Genomic DNA, 27,642 nt, shown 5'->3' with positions numbered 1-27,642 from the left:
ATCCCACATACTCGCGGGTCTCTCGAGGGAAGCAAGTAATTCCACCTCATCTTCTAGTCGTGTGTATACATCCCAGCTACTTCCGGACTACATCACCCATGATTGGGGCATTTGTAGTCTGCTGACAGGCAGATCCTACATCCAATCTCTTCACACTGTATATAAGCGTCACTCTTGTCCCTCCAATTCCCTCACCATAAAACAATCATCCACACCTCACCTCCCAACTACCCATATACATACATACAAAGTACAGAATACAACACTCAATATCTCAACATGACAGAAACCCTCCGCCCAGCCTTCGCCGACCGACCCCGGCCTCTCCTCTCCTACGGCATCCCCTTCCCCACTGCAGCAGCCCACCACATCACCGACCTCTTCCACGCCTCCAAGATCTACATCCTCTGCTCCGCCTCCCTCGCCCACAACACCGATGCCCTCGACCGTCTCACCCGCGCCCTAGGACCGGACAAGATCGCAGGAACCCGCATCGGCATGCAAAGCCACACGCTCTGGTCCGAAGTACTAGAAGTAGTCTGCGACGCCCAAGCCGCGGAGGCAGATCTCCTGATCACCCTCGGCGGGGGAAGTCTAACAGATGCCGCGAAGGTGGTTGCGCTGGTAATATACCTTCCCTACCCACACCCCCCTCCTCCTACCCTAACACATATACTAATCAAAAGAACTGGCTGGCAAAATATAGGCAATATCCAACAACACCACCACCCCCGACACCCTCCTCACCTTGACCTCCGAACCACCGACCCCAAACCCACCCATCAAACCCCCCTCCATCCCCATCATCTCCATCCCCACCTCCCTCTCCGCAGGCGAATACTCCTCCTTCGCGGGCGCCATCCATGACACTACCCGGCGGAAATACGCCTTCTCAGCACCGATCCGCGGCCCGCAGCTTGTCATCCTTGACCCGGAGCTGACTGCCACCACTCCCGAGCGGATCTGGTTAGGGACGGGCATCCGGGCGGTGGATCACTGCGTCGAGACGTATCTTTCCTCCGGGGTGGGAAGTAAAGATGGGGTGACGGAGGAGACGGATCGATTGGCGTTGCATGCGTTGGGGTTGTTGGTTCCAGGGTTGGTGAGGTGTACAAGATTGAATACTAAGGAGGGGGGGATAGATAGAGAAGAAGATGGTGATGATGATGGAGGGAAGGCAGCGAGGTTGGATTGTGCCTTGGGCAGTGTGGATGCTATGGCTGCTTGTTCGGCCGGGTTGCCTTTGGGGGCGAGTCATGGGATTGGACACCAGGTATGACCGCATTCGTTTTCTTATGTATCTTTTTCTAACAGGGTACATGTATATTTACTAACGACTACGTGATGAATAGCTCGGCCCCCTCGGCTTCCCCCACGGCGAAACAAGCTGTATTCTCCTCCCCGCCGTATGCAAATACAACGTCAAGTACAGCAGCACCAGCACCAGCGATGTGACTGCCCGACAGACTAAACTCCGCGATTTCCTGCTCCGGCAGGAGGGCGTATCCGGGGTGGTGCGCAAACATTATGCAGAAGCAGCAGAAGTTGATCTCGGAGATGTGCTGGACGCAGTGATTAGAGAGTTAGGGCTGCCGCGATCGTTGCAGGCGGTCGGGGTGGGGCGGGATCAGTTCGAAGCGCTGGCGGAACATTGTCTGCATGATCGGTGGTGTCAGGCGAATGTGGTGCCGTTGCAGGAGAAGGGGCAGGTGTTGGAGATTTTAGAGATGGTTGCTTAAGTAGTCTCTCCTTCTTTATTCTCTTTGTTTATATACTTATCCTACAGTATAGGATTGATCGATTGGGAGTGAAGAAGATATATGGTATATGTAGTACTATGTATGTATTCGGCTTATTATGGTTCCCGACTACGTCACGTCTTGTCTTGTCTTCTCTCATGAAAACCGCTATACACCTTTAACAATAAAAGCATAACAATAGAAGAAATATAAAAAATAACTGTCGAAAAAAATAATAAAAATCCCATATCCTTATTGGTGGTTGTTGTTGTTGTCCTTATCACATTGCAATTCTCATTTCAACTCATGGCATATGAACATTTTCCAAACCGAACCCCGTCCCCAACTGGTGTATATCGACTCACTGGAAGTAGCTGCGCACGGCGGCCTGGTTGTCCGGGTTAACACCCGCCAGGATCTGCTCTGCGTTCAGCCCAGTCGCGGCCACCAGCTGCTTCGCCGAGTTGGCCACACGGCCGGCTGTCTGGCCCTGCAGCGTCTCCGCTTCCAGTGCCTGGACAATGTGTCCGAACACCTTATCGGCGCTGGACATCACCACGGGGTTTTGTCTATTGAACGGCAGTTAGTATGGTCACTAATTCTTAATAAGCAAATTGGGGTCTTACTGGTCGATCAGCTGCGCAAGGAAGGAGTAGGCGTACGGAGCAGCCTCCTCGTCGAATGTGATAGGGAGAGTGCCGATCCAGTTGGCCACAATCTCCTGAGCATTCTGCACCTTGCTGGCGTTGTAGTGCAGGATCTTGGCGATACTGGCCGATGCGTTCTCCGTCGCGAACACGTGCTCCTCACTGCGCGCCTGGTTGATCTGCGTCACCTGGAATAGACTGGGGATGCTGGCCGCCACAAAGTCGGCCCACGCGGCACCGCCCTTCTGGGCAGCAACGCCGACACCGTACGCCGCAGCCTGGCGGTTGGCCGCATTAGGGTCCTGCAGGCCGGCTGCCAGGGGCTGCATGATGTGGTCCTTGTAGTTCCACGACTCGGGTCCGCAGAACTCGAGCACATCGTCCATGATGCACAGGGCCCATTGCCGCTGCGTCGGGTCCTGGCTGGTGATGAATGCATCGTAGAAGGCCATCAGCTGCTCCCACGCCGGCAGGAATGTCGTGCCCTGGTTCTTGAAGATGGAGTGGAAAGCCTTGTTCATGTCACTGAGAAGGTTCTGGTCGTCCTCAATCGCGTATTCGTAGTCGAGGTTGTCCTCCTCGCCCTCCTCCGCCTCCGCGCGGTCCTCGAGACGTGCCTTCACGCGGACCTGGTAGTCCTCCAGCGTCGACTTGGCCGACTCAATGAAAGCCTGCATGTGCTGCTGGGTCAGGCAGTTTTGGCCGACCACCTCCACCGACTCGTAGAAGCACTGGTACATCTCCGCCAGTGTGTCGACTGTGGGCTCGGCGCTGAGCACTTCAATGATCTTCTCCGCCACCTTGTTCCAGATGCCGGCAAATCCAGCCGACTGGTCGCCGTGAGCCTTCTTGTACGAGTTCAAGAGCTGGGGGATCAGCTTAGCAGACGACACCCGCACGGGGTCGTGGAAGAAGAATGCAAGGCCGGGGACGGCAATCTTCTCCATAGTCTCCAGAACATACGGCTCGAACGCAGCCTCCAGAATCTGCGCGTAGATCGTGATGAGCTCGATGGCGGTGTTCTTGTCCTCCAGTGCACTGGTCTTGATACCGATGATCTTGCCCTTCAGAGGCACCAGCTCCCAGCCCTCATCCTGCTCGACCTGGTCGATCTGGTCCTCATCGTCGAGAAGCTGAATGTCAGCCTTGGCAGCGGCAACCGTCAACAAAGGCGGCATGACACCAGGTAGGTAAGGGACAAAGTCCTGGCCCAAGACGCGGCACATGCGGCCCCAGCAGTGGAGAAGGTACTGCGATTGCGGGTCGTCGGCGTCGACAATGTTCTGTTGAATGTTGCCCAGAAGCTGCACCAGGTTCAGCGCGTCCTGACCCATCTTCTCCTTGCCGACAGCCAGAGCGATCAGCGTGGCGCACTCCATAGCCTTGGCGCGAAGCAGGCGGTATTCCTTGGATTGCTCCTCCTTCAAGACGTTGAACAGCAAAGGCATCAGGGTATCGTAGTACTGCTCGAAGGCATTCTCAGCCGAGTCGGCGATGGTAGCGATAGTCGAAAGGGCCTGCTCCTGCACGTAGCGCTTGGTGCTGCGCAGCAACAACAGCAGGTGCTGCAGGAGATCGGCAAGGTACGGTTCCAGCACCTTTCTCTCGGCCTCCTCGCAGAAGTTGACCAGAGCCGCGGCCGCGTGCGCCTGGACACGGGGCTCGGTGCTGTTAAGCACGGGGATGATGTTGGTCAGCACCACAGAGTGGTATTTCTCCTGCATGGTACCGGCGAAATCGGTGCTCATCTGGCCCAGAGCGTTGCAGCCGGCATAGCGCACGCGCGGGTGGGGGTCCTGAAGAGCGGGAACAACCAATCGCAACACCTGGTCCAATTCGCCGACCATCAGGTCGCGGCAGCCTTCCGAGATGGCGGAGATGGCCATGAGAGCTGCATGGCGATCGCGCCAAGCAGAAGAGGACATCATGCGAGGAATCCAGGCGAAAGTCGCGGGGAGGATGATCTGGCCGCCAAGCTTGTTGGCCAGACGGTCCATGCACTGTTCACCCGCAACGTGGTTGAGGTCGCTTTCCTCCAAGTCGAGCTGTAATACGTCAGCACAACAATAACCATGCAAGATAATGAAACAGAACGTACATCCTCCGACGCATTCCATTCAGAAGCATCTTCATCATCGACACCAATATCCGTCATCAAGCTCAGGCACTGGGTCACCATCTGCTGAGCGAACTCGGAGTTCTTCTTGCACATCGAGGGCGCATAGTCGGCGAAGGTAGCCATCAATTCGAGAGCGTTCTGGCGGACCTGGTCACTGAGGTCCTTGTCGGCAATCACACTGATACTGAATGTAACCAGGTTGTTGAACATGGTCTTGAACATCTTGGGGCAGATCTCGGCCAACTCGATCAGAGACAAAAAGGCGGAAGAGAGCTCCTCGCTCTCGGACGACTCCTTCAACGGAGGCAGAATGTTGAGCAGATCGGGCATGAGAGAGAAGAACTTGGGCTGGGACTTCTTGGCGATCGAGCGGAAAAACGAAGCGAAGGCCTCCATGGCGGCAATGCGCACCTGTACACACGGCGATCAGCATACGGCTTGGGGCCTCAAGCCCGGGGTACCGCTGTGTTGACATACTGAGACAACGTCATCCTTGAAACCCTTGCTGAACACACCGACAACGGCCTCCTCGTGGGGCTTCTCGATGATACCGGGGGTAGTGTTGAAGATGCGGAAAGCGGCCTCACGCAGGCCGGAGTCAGGGGACTGGCTGGCCTGGAAGAGAACGCCGAGCAGTTCGGGCCATTGGTCGCCTAAGCCACATGTATCAGATTGGAAAGATCCAGCACGTATCAAGGTCCTTCACGGTGCCTACCATTATCAGTGTACTGTCTGGCAATCTCGGCCACGGCGTCGCCGATCTTCTTGCGGGTATCTGTGACGGACTCGCTGGTCAAGCAAGTCACGAGCTTCTGACGGATGATCAACCTCTGCTCGCCGGTGAGGGTCGAAAAGAGCTCCTTGGCCTCGTTCGTAACAGGGTCTTTTCGTGTCTTGGTCGCGATTCTTCTGAAGAGAACGGCGGAGAAAGAACGTGTCTGGGGGAGATGCAACAATGAGCGACCTGAACGCGAACCACCTTTTTGACTCCTTGAACTGCCACTAGTCCGGAGGGATAAAAGTAACGCTTGTTATAATCCGGGGGTGCTGATCTTTGACTCGAATGTCTTGGACCAACGTCCTCTAAGGGCCCACCGAGGGAAAGCCAAGCAGGGCACTTACTAGCACATCCTCCGCACCCTGGATCTGCTCTGCCAGGCCCATCAGCAGGACATCGGGACGGCCTTGAATCCAATCATTGTTCAGCTGTTCCTCCGCCTGGGCACGAATGGTGTTGTCGGGAGTGGACAGCGCGCGCAGGAGCTGAGAGAGCGCCGAGTGGACCTCGGGGGGGAGTAGCGACATTTTGACAGCTCAAGTGTGAACAATCAACCCGAGCTGAAAACCACCAAGATCGCGGGAAATTAGGAGACACGGGGTCCAGCGGTGAACCCAGGTGGTGGAGGGTGGGGGTGGTGGTTGATGTGAAGGGACTGTTTTTGGCCCTTTGGAGGAGAAATTGTTTTGGTGGGGGAAGAAATAAGTTGACCAGTCGAGGGGGAAGAGGGAGGGCGGTATGGGCACCAAGCAACCAGACAGGTCAATCAATGAACGGGCAACCCGGCCAGGTAAAAAAAAAAAAAAATAAAGGGTAGAAAAAAAAAGAGTAGAGTGAAGATCAATCAATACGAATAAGTACCAGCGCGGGTAAAATCCCAGCTCAGCATCGCAGCCGGACAGAAAGCTGCGGGTGAACAGGAGGGGGGAGGGCAGAAAGAAGAGGGCCCGTGAATAGCGCGAGGCTTAGAAGATAGTGAGAAAAAGAGCCTGGATGTTTGATGGTGAAGGAGGGAAGAAAGGTCAAAAGTGACTGCAATAATACTAGACTAAGGCAATAACTAATATTCACGGCTTTCTGCTCGCGACGCCCCAATCAGCTTTTCCCAAAATCCTAAAATTTCCCCCCAAGGCCGCCGCGCTAGTCTCCTTCCGGCAAGCCCTTCAGGCAGCCAGGCAGTCAACCCCTCTTGCAGGATTCGGCAAATCATCCAGGAACGTCCCTTGGCTATACCGGTAACTATTATGTCTATCATGCAAAATATGCTAATTATCTAATCCCTCATGATGTTGGCCCTGACGATGGTCCGGTACTGGTGGGTGGTCTATAAGTACGCTTCCCGAATGGGAGCAGAACATGCTATTGTAACCTTACGCTCTCACGAACTTAACGGTATCCGAAACAGAATAAACAGGCACAATTAGGACTTCGGCCACCACCATATGTAAGGAAGGAGATTGACCAATGCATAAGGGAAACTAGTCACACAAACGAAACGCTCTTGGGGTTACAGATATATGACACGCGAAAGGAGACGTCGAAAAGGAAATAGATACACGGGTACTTGCTTTCTTTCATCACGGACAGGTAGATGCACATCTCTTTACCGGGAAGTGGCCCGGCTCAGAATGAACACTCCCGCAATGACGGCCGCCAGGGTCACAATCGCACCCGGAAGCAGCAGGTCGTTGGGCACTCCGGCGATAAACTGCTCTTCGGGCTGGTGTACGGGGAAGGACTGAGCCCGGGGCTTCGCCACCAGGGACTCTTCCTCGGACCGGTCTTCGGAAATGGGACTCTTCTCCTCGATGGGCCGGGCTGGCACCGGCTGGGGTTCAACGGTAGCAGGAATAGGAGGCTGCGTAGGGTCGTGGACGAAGAGATCGACCTTATCGCGGTGCGATTGACGGGCAAGGCTGACGGCATCTGCCAGATCTTGGTCGGTGGTGATCGACACGGTGTCGCCCTCGTTGTCCAGGTAGCTCAGAGCGTAGCCCGTGTTGCTCAGTTTGCCCTCGTCACAGCTGGGAACGCCACCCACGGCATCCGCCTCAGGGCCCAGCTTGGCCGACACTTGAGCAACCAGCTCAGCAATGCCAGCAGAGGGGAACACGTTAACACGGTGCACACGGCCGCTAGGAGCCTTGAACTTGAACGGGAAGGGGACGTGCTCTCCGTGGTGCGGGTCCACGTGGAATTCAGAGTGCTCGTCGCCGCCATGGTGAGAAGCAGATTCGTTGGGGAGAACGCTGTCTCGGGCGTCATAACTAGCCTTCGGAGACTCAGGGCTGAGTACTGACCGCTGCGCGGGCTGCTGGCTCCCCGAGACCATGGAATCGGACTCGTGATCCATCGACAGCCAAAACTTGTTCCAGGCCGGGCCCTCATCATCATGCGACTGCATGGTGTTGATCTGGCTGCATGTTAGACGATTATTTTCTATACTATCAAACATGCTATCACTGACCTGTTCCAACGTAGCGTACGTAAGCTTCAGCACATCCACCATTCCCACAATCTCACCCGCATCGTTCATGACGGGCAGGTTGAGGTAATGTCCATCTATACATCCCAGTATTAGTATCTTCTTTCGAGCGCAGCAGGGGTAATTGGAGTGACTGACCGTGCATCTTGCGGAGTGCAGCCTGGATACTCATGTCGCTGGGGGCGAAATCGGGGTGAGGGGTCATCACGCGGACGACGCTGCAGGTAGACGGGTCAAGACCGGGAGCAATGACACGCAGCACAATGTCCTTGCTGGTGAAGATACCCGTGATGGAGCCCTGATCCTGTACGAGCAGGGCAGTGGTGTGGTGTTCCCTCATCAGAGCTGCGGCATCCTTGACCGTGGTGCGGACGGAGACAGTGGTTGGGGGCATGCCGTCCAAGACGGTCTCCAGCGTGGGGCCGGACATCTTGTGTCGTAGCGCTTCGACATACTGGATGATCTGCTGGGGCTGACTGGAGCCGAGTTCCGTCTGCACACCCTCCAATGCATCGTAGAGCTTGCGCGACGAACTGTATGCACGTTCCAACTTCTCCATCGCATCGTAGAAGCACTTCGTGATATCGAGAACACCCGAGATATCCTGGTTCTCGTCCATAACCGGCAAGTGTCTGAATCCTTTCCGGACCATGAGGTCAAGAGCGTCGGTGGCACTGGTATCGGTTCTCGCGCACAGAGGGTTCTTGGTCATAATCTCAGACACGGTGATTTCCCGCGCCTTCAGGCCAGTGCCGACCACGCGGAACGCGAGGTCCTTAGCCGTGAAGATACCAGCAATCCGGTCATCATCGTCAGTCACAAGCACGCAGTCTTCTCTCTTCGCGGCCATCAACTGGGCGGCTTCGGCGATGGAGGTGTTCGGCTTGATCTGGAGGGCTTGACTAGGTTTCAATGCGAGGACGGTACCGGGGGGAGCTTTGCGGGAGCGGTTTGCTCGTGCCGGGGCATGTCTCTTCTTGTTGAGGTCGGCCTCCAATTTTCGTCGGATAGCCTAAGTCCATGAGTGGTTAGAAAAGTCAATGGGAGGCATTGAGCAATCAAAATTTCGAAAACCGAGAAACGACTTGCAGGACAAGATTTTTTCCAGGTTCACCTCCTTTTTCTCCGAGGCAGTTGCAAACAATCCAAAGGGGGAAAAGCGTGTCCATACCTCATCGCGCTTGGACTGGTTTTGCCTCTGACGGCTGCTGGCGGCACTCATGGTGGAACTGCCAATGTCGCTGGACGCGGTCTGGGGGGTATGAGTTGTAGAGGAAGTCTCTGGGCGAGGACGTGGAATGTGACTGTCAAAGTCGGGCAGCCTGCCTCTACCGACAGTCTTGTGGCTAATGGTTCCCTTAAAAGTGGGTGTGGATGACATGGCGCCGAACCGGAATGGCGGACCTGTGGTAGGCTGGCAGGTCTGTGTCTCACGAACCGGTCAAGAGAGAGCGGAGAATGCAGCGGAGCGGTGGAATGGAGACACGACCCCCGTGAAGGACGAACGAGGATTGAGAAGTGGTAATGAACCAGAGACAAGTCACGCAAGGAAGACAGATGAAGAGGAAGAGGAAGAAGAGTAAAAAGAGGGAGAGCGAGACACAACGCGATGATCTGGAGGGACGAGAAAGATACGGCAGACAAGCCAACAGCCACCAAGCCAAACCCAGGGGGGGAAAAAGGTAGAAGCAGATCCCAAGTGGATTCGGCTGGCCGAACTATTTGCTGTTAATGACAGTTTCAGGGAGAAAGAGGGATGGCACGGGGACCACTCACAATACTCGACCTGAGTAAACAGAATACCGTATTGGTGTACCGTAACTTTGGGTCGGGATGGGCCATGTGCGCTAGTCCACTTCGGGACACGGCACGTGAACGTCAGTCGGATCACCCAACTTTTTCAACTTTCTCGCCGATTGCCTGAGGCAGGGGCGGTCAGGCCACCGTCCGCCACTCTCCCGATGTCACCCCTCTGCTTCTGCCTCAGGTGTCTACATCCAGCATTAACCGCCTGAGGCCACTCATCCCGTGACCCAGCTCGCTTAAGGGCATAGGGCTACCACACAAACCCGACACAACCTCATCCCGAAGAGACGACTCCGGAGCCTTTACGACAACCAAACCCGACAGCCAAGTACGCGACAACCTCCCTTCCCCTTCTCCCTGACTTACATTCTCTGACCCGTTGCTGCAGAGAAATCCGTCAAGATGGTCAAGAAGAGGGCGAACAAGTAAGACCGAACCCTTTCCTATCCCACCCATCCATGCCACATGCCATATATACATATATACACAATCTACGCACACCTGAATGAAGACGGCCGCACGGAAAAGAAAATTCGCCATACATTTATCGCAAAATGGCCCGGCTACCGTACAGTGTTGTGTGATTTTGGGGAAAATATGAAGAAGATTGAAGAAATGGCGAAATTAAAATCGAAAACATGGAAATCTGCAAATTCAAAGAAAAGGAACCGATAAACTAACCTCTTTTTACAGCGGTCGTAACAAGAACGGCCGCGGCCACGTCAAGCCCGTGCGCTGCTCCAACTGCGCTCGCTGCACTCCCAAGGACAAGGCCATCAAGAGATTCACCATCCGCAACATGGTCGAGTCCGCTGCCATCCGTACGTTCCACGATCTTCCTCCATTGATCTGAGTTGTTCCCGAAACCGTCCGCGCGCGCTGTCTGTTCGTTCCGAAAGAGCTGGGAAGTGGGGGTGTTACATGCATGTGTATGCAATGGATCGAAGCGAAATCAACTCGACCGGAATACGACATGGAGCAACAAAGAGAAGGAACCGATACAAACAGCGCGACGCACGAGTGAACGGAATTCGACACAACCCTAAAAGACAACACCGGACTGACTGGTTCTTTTTTTCCAACTCTACAGGTGATATCTCGGACGCCTCCGTCTTCACCGACTACGCCGTCCCCAAGATGTACCTGAAGCTGCAGTACTGCGTCTCCTGCGCTATCCACGGCAAGATTGTTCGGTACGCCACCCACCCAACCAACGATGATGAAAGCGTCGAGAAACCATCATCGACCTCCAGAACAAAACACAAAGCTAATATTCAATCCTTATAGTGTCCGCTCCCGGGAAGGTCGTCGCAACCGTGCTCCCCCTCCTCGTATCAGGTACAACAAGGATGGCAAGAAGCTGAACCCCCCTCAGGCCGCCAAGGCTATGTAAGGAAGGAAATGACAACTATTTCAAAATAAAAGAAAAATGGAATTAGTTTAGGGGCCCTTAACTGTTGCTTCTTATAATTTTTCTTTATGTTGTCTGAAAAAAACCACACCATAACTTCTTTACTATACTTTATGCGGAATTCCTAAATGGAAATGAACGGGTTTCAGTTTCGGGGTTGAAATGAATTATGCGCGCGGAGTCGTGTCTGAAAGACGAAATTCTATACCAAACTTTTCTAAAACGAAGAACAAATCTCTTTCTATTAAGCTAAGCTTCTTTTATCCGTTGTCTCTTGCTTGCTATCTAGAGATACTAGAGGAAAGAGATGTGTGATTGTATGGATTTGCTCTATATGATCTACTATTGTTAGAGGGGTTGTCCGCGAGGTGTGTACTATCTATCGTACTAGCTCGGTGTGCCCTAGTTGTAGGCCTGATACTACACCTCCATAATTAGATGATAGACGACAGTTCTAGTTCAAATGTTCTTTGTAGTAAATCTATAAAGAATGCGAAGAGGATGGTACTATGAATACTATCTCATCTATCGTTCATAGCCAGCTGTGGGTGATTGTCTACGATGTATATGTCATAGAGTGTAATATATATCGGGTATCATGCTGGCGATCTCTATCAACTAACTAGTGCCACGAATCATATAAGTACCCTATCAAGGGTACAAATAGCCCTTCTCGAAATAATTTCCATACATGTCTACCATCCCGCTTCGGCCCTTTGGCGCTGGGTTTCGGACAATCTTCACTTCCCCCTTCCAGTGTCCTTCTAAGTAATGAGCAATGGGTGAATGAGGCACTGATGCCGTCGCCAACGTATTTATGCTCGACGACGGCGAGATCGTTTGGAATGAGGAGACGGAAGGAGAGAAGCGAGAGGACATGGTGCCGGCAGTACCACGTCTTCTCCGATCCCTCCTCAGCATTTCCTCATACTCTGCCTTTTTACTACGTCGGAATGCTGCCAATTCGGCGACCAGATCAACGTCTGGTACGTCATTCTGCGGCCCCATTTCTCCATCCTTGTCCAAGTGTGGGCTGTGCGAGCGCATGTTCCGAGGTGTAGTCGTGGGGTCGACTGAGTTTGATCTCGAGCGCAAAGGATCTGGATGAAGCATACCTGGTGAAGAGGCCAGATCGGGTTGTAAGGGGTGAACATCGTCATCTTCTGGAATCAACGTCACTTTCTCGTTCAAGGCTGCCATAGGGAAGTATCGCCCTGAATAGAAATCGGGTACTCCGCATTCTTCTTCACCAAAGAAGCTGAAGTCGCCTATTGCTGCTGACCATAGCCTCTCCGAATCGCGATCACCGGTGCTTGACTTTGAAGCTCCTGCCCGGTAGATGGCTGGCATCCATCTAGATAACTTGTTGGACCTAACCGAAGGTGTAATTTCAAGCACCAAGCGACGCAGACCAAACAGAGACCTGGCACGTTCTTGTTCAGCTTTGGCTCGAGCTCTTCCAGGTGCGAGCGAATAATCCGAGCCCGCTTGTAAGGTTGCAAGTATTGCTTCATTTGAGCAAGCGGTTATGAATCGAATAAGCGATTCCAAGATCGGCGAGTTCGGCGGTACGTGAGATGGAACGTCGGTCAAAACCAATGTTTCAATATGAGGGACATGCGAAGGATGCAGGTACGGAAAATAATTTCTTTTGTTATCACGTCGAGGAAGACTTTTCGGCCGCTTAGCAAGCAACTCCTGGATCTTCTGGGCTCGAGAATCTTCGACTGAAGGGGGAGAAGAACATTGCGGGATAGACCCCGCTGCACCCACCGAGATGCTGGAAATGCTAGAGAAGGAGATATCATGGGGCAAGCGATATGAAGCCCTTGCGGCAGAGGTACTGCTCGGACCCTCTTCATCACTGACTTGGTCTGCCCCGATCACCTCGGGAGCGAAGACAGAGCCTCGTCGCAGGTCCGGTAGTGGTTCGTCTTCATAGATGGTTGGCTTTCGACCCCGCTCGGCGGGCTGCGAAGGCCAGTCCGGAGACTGCGGGACTGGTGAACCAGGAAGCTCGAAAATAGGTGCTTCGTTTGATGCTAGTTCATAAATCTCATGGTTCGTACCTATTTCTGCCTCTGTGCGCACTTCATTCTCGTTCCCAGCAGGGAGCTCTGGTAGCAACATGTCCGCCGTTGAGGTCTCCCTTGACGGCGCATCAATTGTACAGACGGCATGATGAGCTCGAAGATAGGTGAGGTTTCCCTTGGCAACCGTCCCCAGGATTGGAATCAATTTCTCAGCACCAGGAAGCTTGTGGGAATCGTCCTGAGGCGAAGCAAGAGAGCTCTGGTTTCTTCCAATAGACTCTATAGTGTCAACGGTTCCCACATCCAGAGCATGAAGGCGAGACGAGAACAAAAGACTTGCGGCCCCTTCCACAGAAATAGGATTCTCGGCGATATAGAGGTGTGTTATGCCTGCATGGGACAACTCCTCAACCCAGGAGCGCCCTGTCAATGGTTGTGTTAAAGCTTTCAGAATTTGTTCATCTAAAAGCGGGGTCCTAAGAAACCTCCTGTCAGACAGCAAGGGTCTCGATTGCGGAGAGTGGGCAAGGGATCCCAGTGACGCTAGTGTCGCTCGTTGTAATCTATCCTCAGCACCAGGGGGTAAGAAGGATGCTTGCAATAATGACCGTATGGACATGTCAGTAAGCAGATTATTGCGTAGGTCCAGAAATCGGACTCTGCGTCCGATGGCGTTGGCCAGGAATTCTGCATCATTGTCCTTTAAACCAATACCTCGAAGCTTAAGGACCTGGAGGTTTTCCAACTGTGATAGCGACGACAGGACTGTGCGATCCCGCGCAGGGGTGGTGTAAGACAAATCGAGATAGATCAATCCAGGGAAGCGTAGTAAGGTCTCCGCAATACCGTGTGATGTCGCATTTGGCTCACTATCCGCTAATAGCAGACGGACATTGTAGGTCTGGGAAGCTGTGTCATTTTCTCCAGATGGACTAGATCTTCTCAAGGCGGTCATAGCATTGTGGTCAAAAAATGGTAGCTTTGAGACCATCAACGACTGGAGGCACGGTAGAGCATCCAGGATCTCCTTTAGCCACTCAGGTCGTGGACCCCCATAAATCTCCGAGAGAGCAGGCGGCAGATGCAACGTATGGGTGAGCATCCGCACCTTGAGACGGGCATATTTTAGTGTCCTTCTGAACCTTGTGAGAGCGACTAGTGTGTCTTGTCAGCGCCAAACAGTCAAATCAAACAGTCGTGGGATCGTTCAGACCTACCATAAACCGCATCGTTATCCGTTCCAAAGTGGGAAGCGGGATCCCCCCACAGAAAGGGCATGAAGATACCATGCCATTTCTGACATACCAAGACCACTGCGCATAGGTCGCTTGACGGGATGTAGTGTGCTATAACCGACCATGCGTCTCTGGTGGTAGCGGTTTGGTAGGATGGTGGCACAGTATCCATTGTCACAGTTGTACGCGATGCGACTTCTCTCCACCCGGGTGATGGGGCCTTTAAGCCTTGTCCTAGATCAGGCTAGCAGGATGCGCAGAAACAGTCTGCAGTACATTTGAGAGAAATGATGGGTTGGATTATTTGCTGGACTGGTTGTCACACGCCGCTAAGCAAATGAAACTAAGAGAATAGCGGCCCCCAAAGAGATGCTGCTGACTTGCAGATGGGCGTCGGGCACTGCCACGGTTCACGATGGGGCGAGGGAAGGCCCGAAGGATCCATAGAGCCAAAGAAACTCCATACTTTAATCTGCCGTCGATAATGACATCCTACTGTGGAATATGGAATATAGTAGCACCCCAACCATAGAGGAGAGAATAAAGCTGAAGAAAAGGAGAGAACAGAAGCAACGATAAGAACAGACACTGTTATCGTATGGATACAGTAATTGTACGGTCCTCTTTCTGACGTCATCCCCCGCACGGTCAGCAAACCATCGCCGACAAATAAAACCACTGATTCACGGCGCTTAAATGATACGTACTGGCCTCTTCTCTCTTCCATTTCTCCTCTCTTCAATTCCCTTTACTCCATAGGCCAAAATGGAGCCATGGCAGCGAAACATTCGCAGGATGCACCAAGTCAGCGAGGTGCTCGACCTTGACCCTCAAAAGTCCGACATGATCGCCGATTTCGTCGCACTCATCCAAGCAATCCGCGAAGGGCTTACGCAAATCGATGATGATTCCTATATACCCGATTCGCAGATCAATATGCTTTTCTTGACAAAGCTCAAGGAATGTCCTGATTGGAGTGACTGGGCATCTGCCATGCTGCGAGATAGTCGGATGTGCTCCTCCAATCCTGCGGAGCAGGTGACCTTCCAGGAGCTGGCCCAATTGGCCATGGAGCAAGAGAAGATCCGTCAGCAGCGGGGAAGGAGTGCATGGGGTACTAGTGATCATGGTGCTGCCAAGAGAGGGTTTGCATCGCCATTGGAGGTTCCGGAAGATCCTCGCGCTCTCACTCAGGACGAGATCAACGCATTCGTTGTCAAACAGATGCATAAGGACGAAGCATTCCGAAATCGCAGTGGAAGTGTCCGAAGACATGCTAAGCGGCCCAGTCAGGAGGAAATCAATGACTACGTGGTCGAACAGATGCGTCGAGAACGGGAGCAAGCTACGAGGAATCGAAGTCACAGTCAACCGATGCAGGGAGGGCCTGTTCAACGACCGGTGCAAATGCGCTGTACCTTCTGTGGTGATAGAAATCACCAGCTTTCAAACTGCTGGCGGAGATGGAGAGTTGCTGTGGAAGCTCCGAATGGGAACTACTTGCCTAAACGTGTCGAGTACAGGACTGAATTTCCGGGCCAACCACCCATGTATCGCACGGGTTTCACGCTTTTTTAAAAGCCGTATGAGACTTGATAATGATTCATGATCGTGTTTACGATTCTACTCACGTTTATCAGCGACTGGAGTTTAGCCAAGAGCATGGAGTTTGGAGTCTTTCAGCATCATGTACCCCTATGTTGAATATTTAGAGCGATTTCCCCCCTGTGCTTGAGGGACATATATGCAGGATTCCCATACATAGTTTGCCGTCATTACAATTTTGTTCTTAAGCTCTGAATCAATAGAAAAGCTTCTCATATTTCCTTCTCAAGGCAAAGGTGTAGCCCGGTGATAAGCAAGCGTTGGAATTCCCAATTTCAAGCTCTCGAGATCTTGGAAGGTTGGATCTGACTTCAAAGACGAAGAACTGTCCGGCCACTTCTTCTGCAGAAGCATGCTTCGCAGTCTCATCTGGACAGACACACATGCATCTGCCCACGCGCAGACAGCTCCAGCCAGGCCTTCTGTGAGGGAAAATGGGCGATCAGGCAGTCGGTAGATGTTAGACGTTGGCGTGACGGAACTTTGGTATGGTGGTGTTTCCCGCACATGCAACAGCATCGCCAGCGCTCTCGATAGGAAATAGTCACCGGTAAGCCCGGTATCCAACACTGTTTGGTTAGTAGTCTGTGTTCTCCCCATATACTTCTCCCTGGCAACTTGCATCTCTTCCTTATCATACTCAAAGCTGTCGTGCAGAAGCAACAATGGCCATGCACTACCGGTAATGCCATGACAGATCCCGCCACCTTTGGAAAGCAGTCCTTCTTCCCATACCCGTTCGCTTGCCAGGCGAATTGCTACGTCCCACTCTGGCTGCCAGAAGTTATAGATCAAGGGCTTGTTCCGCCTGGCGCTTGCCATAAGGGTCAAGATGCCGGGACTACCATGACAAATCTGGACGAGAGGTGAGGAGCGCTTGGATGAAGGGCCACGATCGGGAAGAGTCGTTGGGAGATGGCCATTATGAGCAATGCATATCTTGCAAAGGCCGGTGATCGTTTCCGCTATCAGGGGCAGGTAGTTACGCGAAGCACCGTCGTTGAGCTCTTCAGGATCGCAGGCAAGGAGGGCCGCGAGTATGCCGGCTAGAAAATCTTATCAGCTGAATATACCGGGAGGTTTTCTACATAGACGTAACATACACATTCCATGTACCCTAGTAGATATGTTAGATTTGCCGTTTTGTTGCTCAGCATTTGTGACCATGGTGGGGGCATTACTTACGTTCCTAGGCCATACCGATCTTCATGCCAGTGCCACATCAACGGCAAAGCATTTCTCTCCCCATACTCCTCTAGATAGTCTTCTCTGCCTTGAAGCCCACCCTTGATAATAGCATCAATCAGGTCTGGAACAGATTCGAAAATGGATGTCAGAAGGCTTGTAGCCCTCTCGTCATACTTGTGAGCTCTCACGCTCAGCACAACCCACAATAGACCCGCTCGGCCATACAAAACTTCGTCCGTACCCATCATCCCATCACCGTGTGGTAGCATGTGGGGATTCCCGATTGCCACTTGTACGACATTTCTGAGACATTCGATATCAGCTTCGGACATGGATGCACCGGATTGCGCAGCTGCAAGAATCCGCATCAAAGGTCCCACAAGCACACTTGGGGAGCCAAAAGGTGCTACTTTTCCGGGCAAAAGCGGAATATCAGGGCCATGTGGCAAGATTTGCTCGCTTGCAAGTCTGCGAAAGTCAAGAGGAAGTCCGACATCTTTGTTGCTGAACGCTTTGACCTGATGGTCCAGTCGGAGGAAAGCAAGAGCAATTCCTGCAAGGGAAGATCCATCAGATTACACTTGCCGATATGTTGTGATGAAGCATATCAATCAACCGCTAACAGTGTGAAAGCTATGCGCATACCTGGAAATCCCACATATATACCCGTGTTGTAGGTTTTGCCCCATTCGCTCTGAGGAGGACAGCCCTCCTGCAATAGAGTTGCACCACGATCCACGGCAACTTGCAACTCTTTGAGAGCGTTTTCCAGGGTTTCTTGATTTATATCTAGCGGGGTCAAGTTGTTCGGATAATACTGGGGTAAATCTGTGGTTGACATACTATCGCGAAGGCAGGAAAACTACACTGGAGAGGAGCTATGTATAGACAAATAAAGCTAAGTTATGGGATATGGAGCTCAGTAAGGGTATTCAAGACACAGTTTGACTGATGATATTCGGACTGATTCAGATGAAGTCTGGGTCACTGGGTCAATAGCTTAAATACGAGGATGTGTAGTAGAGAGGGGAAGAGCCCAAAGATGTGGGTGACGCTTCTGCATCACCTGACCTGCATGATCTACATTCTTCGAAAAGCAACTCCAGTAATGTTTTCATCTACTGTAGTATGGCTTCTTCGGTTCAGATCATCCACCATGCCAGTTGTCTTTGAAGCTGTGCAGATTTGTCTTTGAGATCCTGGCAACCGAGAGCCCCGGATGCGCCACAAGCGTCTGTTCTTTTGTCTCGCTTCTTGACGGCCTATCACTTTCTTAGCTATACTATCAACAAACCTAGGCAAGTGCATAAGCTGTTCTCCTGGGAAATTCAATGCTGAATATAGTATCCGTCAGGGATTATTTTTTCTTTGGCTATAATGGGATGTATGTCCTCCCTGTTTCACCCCGTTCTTGGGTGCACTGGCACTGTCTTGTGGACCTGTCAAGAACGCATGAGCTGGCCGTGTAACACTCACAAACTCTACGTCGCGGTAGATCTTCTTACGATCTACAGGCTATAAATTTTATTGTAACCACTGGGAGGAGTCGGGAACTGTCATTGATATCTCTCGTCTTCGTTGAGGACTTCATGGGCTCTCCTAACCCGAAGTTCCCTGCCCGACATTGGCCTCAGAAGGGCATACAGATGATCACCTACATTGGGATCTGTTTCCGACTTTGGGCCGCCCTCCCTTTACATCCATCAATAAAATAACGCATGCTTTGCTCTTTGGGGACTCTCTGATTTGTCACTCTGGGTATGGGTCGGTGACGTTTGTACGGAAAGCACCTCTTTTGAGGGGACCCTCTATGCAGTTCACCAATTAGTTGATATTCCGGATATTATCAGACATTGGGTGTTCAGGTTGTCCGCTGACCGAACCATATTCAAGCACTCTAGTCGATAGATAAGCTCAGAAAAGGTCTCTCGGACAAATGCGAGTTGCCGAGCTGAAAGCCTGATGAGAAAAGAAGGCATTGCTTGACTCGGGTTAAAGGAGACTAGAAGAGCACAACAAATCAGGAGACAATCAGCATTACTAGGATGTATTGGTATGGATCACGGACCCCGAGCTAGAAATCATAGCCATGGCCACGGATGTGGACGATACTCACGCAGTGATTCTCCAGTGGCATTACTCCCCACAACATGTTGGAAACTTCTAATGGCGAATCGGAATCCAACAGATACATTTAAGTCAATTCCGACTTGGACAGTTTACATTTTCATAGATATGATCAGTATCAAGGCATCTGCAACTCGGGGCCTAGAACGGAGATGTCTCCCTATGTCGCGCAGATGAGCGTTTTACGTCGCATCCATTATCTCGATCTACTAAACTACAAGCATATGGACCTAGTTTTACTGACAAAAACAACCAGTATTCTGGGCTAAAATGCTCAAATGTTTGTGACTCCCCCTTCAAGTCCTGTCTCTAGATACTCCACTCTCCCCCCAAACCTGTGCCATATCCACTCCCTCCCCTGTTTAGCGGTCGCAGCTACCGCTGAACATTTACGGCGCTTCTCGAGAGACACTGTCTCCTGTATATTATTGGCTTGGATAATTGGGTCGATCGGCAGGCTATTCCCAATTTATGGTCTAGACGATCGACTTCAGCTGTGGCCGCTTCAGCTGAGCCAGCCTAGGTAATCTCGGTTATGCATTACTTCTCTGTGCTCGGGACGCGTACAATGCATCTCTACTATTTCTCACACGAACTTGAACTGAAACACACGGCTGGATATCTACTTTATACCTGCTCATATTTGGCTTCTGTTTTTTGGTTAGGGGTGATTGAGGGGAATCTGCGCTAAGGGTACACCACCCCTGTAGCCTTTGAACATGGGGTAGGGAGACGGCAAAGACCACGTCCATCGCCATCGGATATGATCAGTCTAGTAGTTGCGACGCCCTGCATACAGACTGCCCTCAAGATAATTTCAACATGACAGGAGCATTCTGTAAGTGAGCTGGTGAGAGGTATACTAGTAGTTACCAACGCGGTAGACGTAATGCTACTCGAGGTTCCAGGGAGCATATGAGAGAATAATCAATGGCAATCGCGGGTTATCTCTTAAAAGATACTTGTTCACTGTCGTGTGGATCAGTTAGGATATTAGTAGCGAACATTACATATGAAATCCCATGCACTGTAGAGTGATAAGTAGTACTACTACTATCACCATCATAGTACTCAGAAGAAGCCCAACCCCGCCACTCTGCGACATATGGCTGGGTGGCTACCTGGCAGACATGATGGGATTGAATGACCATAGTAGTACATTAACGAGAAACTCTATAGTGTTCATAACTCGAGTAAAGAGTGCTATGCCGGTACCCCGAATTAATATTCAAGAAAGCAATATTGTCAAAGTTCCATTCGCATTATGCTGGAATCTGGTGGGGTTCAAATGATTAGACAACAGGAACGGTTCAGGGATGTGATGGATGAAGTGGCCTCAGATGGTGAGAAATCAGCCTTATACAGCAAAAGAATATGAATATAAAGCAATTCAAGAATTTGCTAGAAAAAGTACATTCGATATAATCACATTATAAGACTTTCGTAATGTCAAGGTAGTGTTTTTGAGGGGAAAAAGCAGCAAATAGGGCTGCGGGGCGCGGCATGATTGGTCACCGCCTCCAGCACTGGAGAGTTTCGATCCCAAAGAAGCTCGGGGAAATTTTGGTCGAGCAGCGATATCGAACCCCCGACCAGCTAGGACACTCAGGGCCACGATCTCATCTTTCTATAGCCCCTTGTCCGTTGGCTCACAAACTCCCTTTTTCTCCGCCGTCCTTCCCTGAAATAATCTCATCAAAATGGCCTTCGCTGGCCAAGCACCCACGATCATCGTGCTCAAGGAGGGTCCGTCAACCCGCCCGCATTTGCATTGGCATCTGTGTGTCATCGCTGAGAGATTTTGCTGACTCCGTTGATTGTTCTCTTTTGCTTCAGGCACCGATACCTCCCAGGGCAAGGGTCAGATCATCTCCAACATCAATGCCTGTGTTGCCGTGCAATCCACGATCAAGAGCACTCTCGGTCCTTATGGAGGGGACCTGTTGATGGTGGACGGCAACGGTAGACAGACCATCACCAACGATGGAGCTACTGTGATGAAGGTGCGTCTAGAAACACACTCTCATATCTTTCCTTCGGAAGACTTCAGGCAATATTTATTCACATCATATTTTACTTCGTGAGCTTACTTGTCCTTGTCTTCTGTTCTAGCTTCTCGATATCGTCCACCCCGCCGCCCGCATTCTCACGGACATTGCCCGCTCTCAAGATGCTGAGGTGGGCGACGGAACAACGTCGGTTGTCGTTCTCGCCGGTGAAATTCTGAAGGAAGTTCGCGAACTTGTCGAGCAGGGTGTCAGTTCACAGACCATCGTCAAGGGTCTACGGAGGGGAAGTGCGATGGCCGTCAACAAGATTAAGGAGATCGCTGTGGACGTGATCGAGTCTGCGGGAAGTGAGGAAAAGAAGGTTGAGACGCTCCGCCGTCTGGCCGGAACGGCGATGAACAGCAAGCTGATCAAGCGGAACTCGGACTTCTTCACCAAGAGTAAGGGGTTCCCCCCTTATCCATAGATGCTGTGTTGTTCGTGGGAACAGATGCTGACTAAATACCCTAGTGGTGGTGGATGCCGTGCTGTCGCTCGACCAGGACGACCTTAACGAGAAGCTGATCGGTGTGAAGCGGGTCACTGGTGGTGGTCTCCAGGAATCTCTGTTCGTTAACGGTGTCGCCTTCAAGAAGACCTTCTCGTACGCCGGTTTCGAGCAACAGCCCAAGTACTTCAAGGACCCCAAGATTGTCTGCCTGAACGTCGAGCTGGAGTTGAAGAGTGAGAAGGACAACGCCGAGGTGCGCGTCGAGCATGTGTCGGAGTACCAGGCCATCGTCGATGCTGAGTGGCAGATCATCTACAACAAGCTGGAGGCTATCTACAAGACCGGAGCCAAGGTTGTTCTCAGCAAGCTCCCCATTGGTGATTTGGCTACGCAGTATGTTCTTTCGCACTCTTCCATGGCAATTGGTCTACATGCTTACTTTGTTTCTCTTCGTCTACAGATACTTTGCGGATCGCGACATCTTCTGCGCTGGTCGCGTTGCGGCCGATGATATGGATCGGGTCTGCCAGGCGACCGGAGCGGCTACCCAGTCGACCTGCAGCGACATCCAGGAACGCCACCTGGGTACCTGCGGTATTTTCGAGGAGCGCCAGATCGGTGGTGAGCGTTACAACCTCTTCTCCGAGTGCCCCAAGGCCAAGACCTGCACCCTTGTGCTGCGTGGGGGAGCGGAGCAGTTCATCGCCGAGGTCGAGCGCAGTCTGCACGATGCCATCATGATTGTCAAGCGTGCTCTCCGCCACACGACCATTGTCGCGGGTGGTGGTGCTACCGAGATGGAACTGTCCAGCTTCATGCACGGCTTTGCGGACCGCAACGTGCCCCACAAGCAGCAGGCGGTCGTCAAGGCGTTCGCCAAGGCCCTGGAGGTGATCCCCCGCCAGCTGTGCGATAACGCAGGTTTCGATGCGACGGATATTCTGAACCGGCTGCGGGTGGAGCACCGCAAGGGCAACGTCTGGGCTGGTGTCGACTTTGATCACGAGGGTGTTCGGGACAACATGGCGGCTTTCGTGTGGGAGCCCAGTCTGGTCAAGGTGAACGCCATTCAGGCGGCAGTGGAGGCTGCATGCTTGATCTTGAGTGTGGACGAGACGATCAGTGAGTACCCCAGTGATATAGTGTCACCCCTAAGCCCTATAGTATCTTTTAGGCTGACCGATGGTGATTTTCTTTTTCCCCTCCAGAGAACGAAGAGTCGGCCCAAGCTCAGGCCCCAACACGAGGCCTGCCGCCGGGTGCTGCCCAGCGGGCGCTTGGAGGAGGCCGCGGACGTGGCATGCCCCGACGTGGACGGTAAATGTCGGAAGACGAAGGATGGATTGGGATAGGTTGGAGGGAGGAAGAGAGGTACCACTAGTACAGTAAAACAAATATCGAATCTCCCATAACTATAAAGGGGAAAATTTGAGTTGTTTATAATCAATACTGCCTGCGGTGTCTGTTTACTACCTACGTACGGAACTATTCATTCTTCGGTGTAGCAGGTTATTGCACAGTCACGTGGCAGCAAGCAGGAAACACGCAGGGATTGTGCATGATGGAAGATCTACTTTTTGTAGAAACTGAACGATTGGGAATTTTCTAGATGAGTGTTCTGGGCCCAAGGAGGTGGATAGGCAAGTCCGTGCTATTTAAGGTGTGGATCGGGGGGGGGGGGGGGGGGGGGGGGGGAGACATGGGGAATGCAGGAATTGGCTGGCTGTCTGAAATTGGGCATGTTCGTTTATTTGCTTATGGCAGAAGCAGAAGCAGAAGCAGAAGCAGAAGCAGAAGCAGAAGCAGAAGCACAGGAGAGACAGACTAAGAAAGCGAGAGCGGAAAAGGGATTCGGGGAGACCGAGGCATGCTTTGTTTTTCTGCGCCGGAGGGACCGAGTGGAAAAAGGAAGGAAGGATGGACGTGCGTCGTGCAGGGAGACCATTAACATATTAATTTAATTAATCGTGCCTTTCCTCGAGGAGTAAGAATCGCCCATCAGTTTTACTTTTAGTTTTAGTTTCCCAGTGATTTGGGTCTTTATTAGTAGGTATCTATTTACTACTTCTTCTTCTGTATTGATTCTGCCCCTTCTTTCTCCCCGGTCCGGAACCCAATCGGCGCGATCCGCTCCACTGGCTTATGCTGCAAATCTGCCATCGGTTCCCCATCTGACTGACTGACGCCTGCGCCTTTTCTTGTTCCTCCTCCATCATCCTTCCCTTCCCTTTCCCTTTCCCCTCCCCCAATCCCTCCCGTTCACTCACCTCTTATTTGTCTGCTTCCTGCCGGCTTGCATTCCCATCCTCACATCAAACCTTTTTTTTTCTGGTTTCACCTGATCTATTTCCCTTCCCTCCCCCCCTCTTTCTTGTCAGACCATGTCCTACTATCCACCTTACTCGGGCCCGCCCGGGTACCCTCCGCAGCAATATTCCTATCCTCCGCAGCAGCAGAGCTATGGCTCCCCGCCCCAATATCAGCAGCCGTGAGATCTCCTTGCTTGCTCCCCTCGTGAGATTTTGTTCGCCATAAACTCTCAGTCCCTCTTCAACATTTTTATCTCAAATACGAAATCGGTACTTCTAAACGTCGCGCTGACGTAGCTTGGGCAGACAGATGAATCCTCACCACTCACACCACCACTCGTCCTACGGGGGCGGTGGTTACCCCGGCCAGGCTTATCGCCAACAGCAGCCTCCCAGCAACCCTTACCCCTACAGCCAGCCCTCTCCTCAGCAGTACCAAGGATCGCAACCCCCTCAAAACGGATACAATGTATGTCTTGCATGATGCGTCGCCTGTTCTGCGTGTTGGTGGGTATGGGTGGAAGCTGACGTCGCTTCTCTAGGGTGGCTACCCTTCTGCCAGCCAAGGCCCGATGTATGGGGGCCGGCCAGGTATGTCGCCGCTGCGATGTTTTGTGCAAGCTTTCACCCCAACTGACGCCTCTGTTAGGTATCGCCGATGTCTACCATAACTCCTACAACCAAGGCAACCACAGCGCCCCTCCCCCGCCGCCCAGCGAACCCGTCAGCTTCGGCCAAGGTGCGCCGCAGGGTTACAACTTCCAGTACTCGCGCTGCACGGGCAAGAGAAAGGCGTTGCTGATCGGTATCAACTACTTCAACCAGAAGGGCCAGCTGCGCGGATGTATCAACGATGTCAAGAACATGTCCACCTACCTAAACCAGAACTTCGGTTACGCTCGCGAAGACATGGTTCTCCTGACGGATGATCAACAAAACCCCATGAGCCAACCCACCAAGGCCAACATTCTTCGGGCTATGCACTGGCTCGTCAAGGATGCCCAGCCGAACGATTCGCTCTTCTTCCATTATTCTGGTATGCCGTTATCATAACCCCGATTTGCTGGACTGGTTCTGACAATAGCAGGACACGGTGGACAGACGCCCGACCTCGACGGCGACGAAGACGACGGATACGACGAAGTTATCTACCCGGTCGATTTCCGGGCTGCCGGCCACATTGTCGACGATGAGATGCACCGGATCATGGTCAAACCGCTGCAGCCGGGTGTCCGACTGACGGCTATCTTCGACTCCTGTCACTCGGGTTCCGCACTCGACCTGCCCTACATTTACTCGACCCAGGGTATTCTCAAGGAACCCAACTTGGCCAAGGAGGCGGGCCAGGGCCTGCTGGGTGTTGTTTCGGCTTACGCGCGTGGCGACATGAGCGGCATGATGTCGACGGCCGTTGGGTTCTTCAAGAAGGCGACCAAGGGCGACGAGGCGTACGAGCGCACCATCCAGACCAAGACCAGTCCAGCCGACGTTATCATGTGGTCCGGCAGCAAGGACGACCAGACCAGTCAGGATGCCCAGATCGCCGGCCAGGCTACCGGCGCCATGTCCTGGGCCTTTATCAGCGCGCTTCGCAAGAACCCGCAGCAGAGTTATGTCCAGCTGCTGAACAGCATCCGAGACGAGTTGTCCACCAAGTATACGCAGAAGCCGCAGCTGAGCTGCAGCCATCCCTTGGGTAAGCAGTCGCCTGTCGCTTCGTGATTAGGAAGATGGAATTTTCTGACGGAATCATTTAGACGTGAATGTGCTCTATGTTATGTAAATATTTGCTTTGTAATTTTGCGGGGTGCTTGCAGGGGGTAGTCATTTCTCTTCATTCGGAATAGTGCAAAAGGGTTTCAGTCAATCTATTGTTTAGTTTCTTACTTCCTCTTCCCTCCTTCTCGCTAAGCATGAGATGGTTATGATCGCCTTGATATGTCTGAGATGCCTCGTTATGCTTTGCATGCATTATATGTGACTGGGACGGGGACAGCAATGAACGGGACGGGGTTGGTTTTCGCTGTTTATATTAAAGAAAAAGAAAGACTGATAAATCAACGTCAATCGATCAACAAATAACTACTCAATCCATCCATAATAGTAAATTTCATCACGGTATCATTCATTATATTCATGCCTATTTATTTATATGTACCCATGAGATGCATGCTCATATCATAACTTTTGTAACATCCAAGCCCATTCCATTCCAGTCCCAAAGAGATAAAGAATTCCACACACTACCACCTCTTCGGCGCATCCACCACCGTCCTCGAAAACGACGCACTAAACGTCTCCTTCTCCTTCTTCTTCTGCGCCGCAATAATCCCCGTCCGATCCGTCACCGGCGTCGCATTGATAATACTATCAAACGCCTCATCCTCACTCCCCTCCGCAGACCCGGACTCAGCATCCGAATCCTCCAACGGCCTCGACTTCGACCCTTCCTCCTCCGGTCTCGCAATCTTCTCCGGCTGCGGCTTATCCGAAGCCGAGGGATTCTGAAACGACTTAGAATTCAGAATCTTGGCTCGAATAGCAGCCATTTGTTCCTCTTCTTCCGAGTCGTCTGATATCGCAAAGGGGTCTTTATCTTCCTCTTCCTCTTCCTCCTCTTCTCCCTCATCTTCCTCATTGTCTTTGTCCTTGTCCGACCCCGAACCCTCCTCCTCGGAATCCGACTCCGCCCTCCGATTCGTATTCCCCACCGTCCAAATATCGTCTGCGCCGCCCGCGGCCCGACTCTCCTCGTATTCCCGCTCAATCTTGGCGAGCCATTCCTCCTCGGCGCGCTTGATTTCGTCTTCGTCGGCGCAGGCGGCGTACCGCTTGAGTAGTTTTCCGTTGATTTCTAGGAAGGCTTCGCCGTAGCGGAAGGGTTTGAGGACTTGGCGGGCCCAGTCTTCGTGGCCGCAGATGCAGAAACAGGCGGCGAGGGCTTCGACGCAGTTTAGGCGCCAGGGTTTGCCGTAGTTGACTGTGTTGGCGGCGATGAGGTAGGGTACTATTTTTCATTCGGTGTTAGTGTTGTTGGTGGTGTGGGTATTGGTTGTAAGCTGGGGCATACAGAGTCGTTCGCATTTTCCTCCGATTCGCGACCAGGGCACTTCCTTCACTCGCACCCAGGAACATTCTACTACTGCGGCACCGAATTGTTCGAGAAGGTCTTTGTCGGCTGGGGAGATGATTTTCTTTGCGTTGGGACTGGAGGGATGTGATTTGGATGTTAGTTATTGGGGTTTTGTTGTATAGGGTGGGATGGTTTAACACGTACGAGACAATTACACCCGGGAATCGCTGACCGATCTGCAGCTCGCGCATCAGACCAAAGTTCATCAACCTCTTCCCTGAGCAGCGCTTGGGATCACAGTGACCCAGATCCCAGCAGGCGGCTTTGAAGGGAGGTCTGGAGGGGCGGTCGGCATCATCGGCGTCAGGGTCGGCGGGATCGCGGCGGGGAGGACGGGGACCCTTGGAAGAGAATTTCTTGCCTCCTCGAGCGAAGTTGTCTTTTTTATGGCGGACCATGGTGGATATGTGTTGTTGTTGTTGTTGTTGTTGTTGTTATTGTTGTTTTGCGTGACAGTGGAGGTGATTGAAGGACTGCGGAAAATTATTGAAGAGGGGAATGTTGAAAGATGACGGCGGGCGCCACACG

At 52.3% G+C, this 27,642-nt stretch overlaps 10 protein-coding genes across 10 annotated transcripts; 5 read left to right on the top strand and 5 right to left on the bottom strand.

Moving 5' to 3' along the window:
* Positions 1 to 279: 279 nt before the first annotated feature.
* BO87DRAFT_368433 (iron-containing alcohol dehydrogenase) lies at positions 280 to 1,739 on the top strand (the record flags this gene model as incomplete). The annotated part of the gene is made up of 3 exons (XM_025621932.1): positions 280 to 624; positions 707 to 1,273; positions 1,353 to 1,739. The coding sequence occupies 3 exons, from the start codon at positions 280 to 282 to the stop codon at positions 1,737 to 1,739; spliced, it is 1,299 nt and encodes a 432-aa protein (XP_025475149.1).
* Positions 1,740 to 1,795: 56 nt separating this feature from the next.
* Positions 1,796 to 6,127, bottom strand: BO87DRAFT_344139 (nuclear import receptor PSE1). The gene is made up of 6 exons (XM_025620806.1): positions 5,628 to 6,127; positions 5,221 to 5,443; positions 4,983 to 5,158; positions 4,485 to 4,916; positions 2,366 to 4,431; positions 1,796 to 2,308 (listed from the first exon to the last, which is right to left on the bottom strand). Exons 1-6 carry the CDS (start codon positions 5,808 to 5,810, stop codon positions 2,101 to 2,103), a joined length of 3,288 nt encoding a protein of 1,095 aa, XP_025475148.1. The 5' UTR covers positions 5,811 to 6,127; the 3' UTR covers positions 1,796 to 2,100.
* Positions 6,128 to 6,886: 759 nt separating this feature from the next.
* On the bottom strand, positions 6,887 to 9,149 carry BO87DRAFT_319079 (CBS and PB1 domain protein; the record flags this gene model as incomplete). The annotated part of the gene is made up of 4 exons (XM_025619827.1): positions 6,887 to 7,696; positions 7,751 to 7,845; positions 7,907 to 8,780; positions 8,940 to 9,149. 4 exons carry the CDS (start codon positions 9,147 to 9,149, stop codon positions 6,887 to 6,889), a joined length of 1,989 nt encoding a protein of 662 aa, XP_025475147.1.
* Positions 9,150 to 9,976: 827 nt separating this feature from the next.
* Positions 9,977 to 11,063, top strand: BO87DRAFT_368424 (40S ribosomal protein eS26; the record flags this gene model as incomplete). The annotated part of the gene is made up of 4 exons (XM_025621931.1): positions 9,977 to 9,999; positions 10,268 to 10,395; positions 10,665 to 10,767; positions 10,862 to 11,063. The coding sequence occupies 4 exons, from the start codon at positions 9,977 to 9,979 to the stop codon at positions 10,965 to 10,967; spliced, it is 360 nt and encodes a 119-aa protein (XP_025475146.1). The 3' UTR covers positions 10,968 to 11,063.
* Positions 11,064 to 11,575: 512 nt separating this feature from the next.
* Positions 11,576 to 14,536, bottom strand: BO87DRAFT_344130 (leucine rich repeat domain protein). The gene is made up of 2 exons (XM_025620805.1): positions 14,236 to 14,536; positions 11,576 to 14,173 (listed from the first exon to the last, which is right to left on the bottom strand). The coding sequence occupies exons 1-2, from the start codon at positions 14,423 to 14,425 to the stop codon at positions 11,637 to 11,639; spliced, it is 2,727 nt and encodes a 908-aa protein (XP_025475145.1). The 5' UTR covers positions 14,426 to 14,536; the 3' UTR covers positions 11,576 to 11,636.
* Positions 14,537 to 14,776: 240 nt separating this feature from the next.
* On the top strand, positions 14,777 to 16,061 carry BO87DRAFT_344128 (uncharacterized protein). Its single transcript, XM_025620804.1, has one exon. It carries the CDS (start codon positions 15,019 to 15,021, stop codon positions 15,829 to 15,831), a length of 813 nt encoding a protein of 270 aa, XP_025475144.1. The 5' UTR covers positions 14,777 to 15,018; the 3' UTR covers positions 15,832 to 16,061.
* BO87DRAFT_175073 (lanthionine synthetase C family protein) lies at positions 15,895 to 18,034 on the bottom strand. Its single transcript, XM_025618371.1, has 4 exons — positions 17,692 to 18,034; positions 17,044 to 17,599; positions 16,962 to 16,975; positions 15,895 to 16,904 (listed from the first exon to the last, which is right to left on the bottom strand). Exons 1-4 carry the CDS (start codon positions 17,885 to 17,887, stop codon positions 16,084 to 16,086), a joined length of 1,587 nt encoding a protein of 528 aa, XP_025475143.1. The 5' UTR covers positions 17,888 to 18,034; the 3' UTR covers positions 15,895 to 16,083.
* Positions 18,035 to 20,734: 2,700 nt separating this feature from the next.
* Positions 20,735 to 23,301, top strand: BO87DRAFT_380366 (chaperonin-containing T-complex subunit CCT7). The gene is made up of 6 exons (XM_025624287.1): positions 20,735 to 20,919; positions 21,010 to 21,176; positions 21,286 to 21,622; positions 21,693 to 22,065; positions 22,133 to 22,794; positions 22,881 to 23,301. Exons 1-6 carry the CDS (start codon positions 20,874 to 20,876, stop codon positions 22,991 to 22,993), a joined length of 1,698 nt encoding a protein of 565 aa, XP_025475142.1. The 5' UTR covers positions 20,735 to 20,873; the 3' UTR covers positions 22,994 to 23,301.
* Positions 23,302 to 24,288: 987 nt separating this feature from the next.
* Positions 24,289 to 26,054, top strand: BO87DRAFT_380363 (caspase family protein; the record flags this gene model as incomplete). Its single annotated transcript, XM_025624286.1, has 5 exons — positions 24,289 to 24,450; positions 24,524 to 24,572; positions 24,631 to 25,017; positions 25,069 to 25,677; positions 25,739 to 26,054. The coding sequence occupies 5 exons, from the start codon at positions 24,292 to 24,294 to the stop codon at positions 25,762 to 25,764; spliced, it is 1,230 nt and encodes a 409-aa protein (XP_025475141.1). The 3' UTR covers positions 25,765 to 26,054.
* Positions 26,055 to 26,095: 41 nt separating this feature from the next.
* Positions 26,096 to 27,621, bottom strand: BO87DRAFT_462815 (ribosome biogenesis TSR3 family protein). Its single transcript, XM_025629191.1, has 3 exons — positions 27,259 to 27,621; positions 27,052 to 27,188; positions 26,096 to 26,988 (listed from the first exon to the last, which is right to left on the bottom strand). Exons 1-3 carry the CDS (start codon positions 27,510 to 27,512, stop codon positions 26,225 to 26,227), a joined length of 1,155 nt encoding a protein of 384 aa, XP_025475140.1. The 5' UTR covers positions 27,513 to 27,621; the 3' UTR covers positions 26,096 to 26,224.
* Positions 27,622 to 27,642: the final 21 nt, after the last annotated feature.

Source organism: Aspergillus neoniger (genome assembly GCF_003184625.1).
Source record: "Aspergillus neoniger CBS 115656 unplaced genomic scaffold BO87scaffold_45, whole genome shotgun sequence".
NCBI classification, from domain to species: domain Eukaryota; kingdom Fungi; phylum Ascomycota; class Eurotiomycetes; order Eurotiales; family Aspergillaceae; genus Aspergillus; species Aspergillus neoniger.
The sequence above is the reverse complement of the archived record's forward strand: the minus strand, read 5'-3'. Positions and strand labels throughout refer to the sequence as shown.

Excerpts from the sequence above, each read along its gene's own strand:
- BO87DRAFT_344130 (XM_025620805.1), bottom strand. The coding sequence starts at position 14,425 with ATGGATACTGTGCCACCATCCTACCAAACCGCTACCACCAGAGACGCA. Across the intron at positions 14,174-14,235 it reads GGATAACGATGCGGTTTATG|TCGCTCTCACAAGGTTCAGA; the intron begins GTAGGTCTGAAC and ends AAGACACACTAG.
- BO87DRAFT_344128 (XM_025620804.1), top strand. The coding sequence starts at position 15,019 with ATGGAGCCATGGCAGCGAAACATTCGCAGGATGCACCAAGTCAGCGAG.
- BO87DRAFT_344139 (XM_025620806.1), bottom strand. The coding sequence starts at position 5,810 with ATGTCGCTACTCCCCCCCGAGGTCCACTCGGCGCTCTCTCAGCTCCTG. Across the intron at positions 5,444-5,627 it reads AGGGTGCGGAGGATGTGCTA|ACACGTTCTTTCTCCGCCGT; the intron begins GTAAGTGCCCTG and ends CATCTCCCCCAG. Across the intron at positions 4,432-4,484 it reads AATGGAATGCGTCGGAGGAT|CTCGACTTGGAGGAAAGCGA; the intron begins GTACGTTCTGTT and ends GACGTATTACAG.
- BO87DRAFT_175073 (XM_025618371.1), bottom strand. The coding sequence starts at position 17,887 with ATGTCAACCACAGATTTACCCCAGTATTATCCGAACAACTTGACCCCG. Across the intron at positions 17,600-17,691 it reads TATATATGTGGGATTTCCAG|GAATTGCTCTTGCTTTCCTC; the intron begins GTATGCGCATAG and ends CTTCCCTTGCAG.
- BO87DRAFT_462815 (XM_025629191.1), bottom strand. The coding sequence starts at position 27,512 with ATGGTCCGCCATAAAAAAGACAACTTCGCTCGAGGAGGCAAGAAATTC. Across the intron at positions 27,189-27,258 it reads TTCCCGGGTGTAATTGTCTC|TCCCAACGCAAAGAAAATCA; the intron begins GTACGTGTTAAA and ends ACATCCCTCCAG. Across the intron at positions 26,989-27,051 it reads AGGAAAATGCGAACGACTCT|TACCCTACCTCATCGCCGCC; the intron begins GTATGCCCCAGC and ends AATGAAAAATAG.
- BO87DRAFT_380366 (XM_025624287.1), top strand. The coding sequence starts at position 20,874 with ATGGCCTTCGCTGGCCAAGCACCCACGATCATCGTGCTCAAGGAGG. Across the intron at positions 20,920-21,009 it reads GATCATCGTGCTCAAGGAGG|GCACCGATACCTCCCAGGGC; the intron begins GTCCGTCAACCC and ends CTTTTGCTTCAG. Across the intron at positions 22,795-22,880 it reads GAGTGTGGACGAGACGATCA|AGAACGAAGAGTCGGCCCAA; the intron begins GTGAGTACCCCA and ends TTTCCCCTCCAG.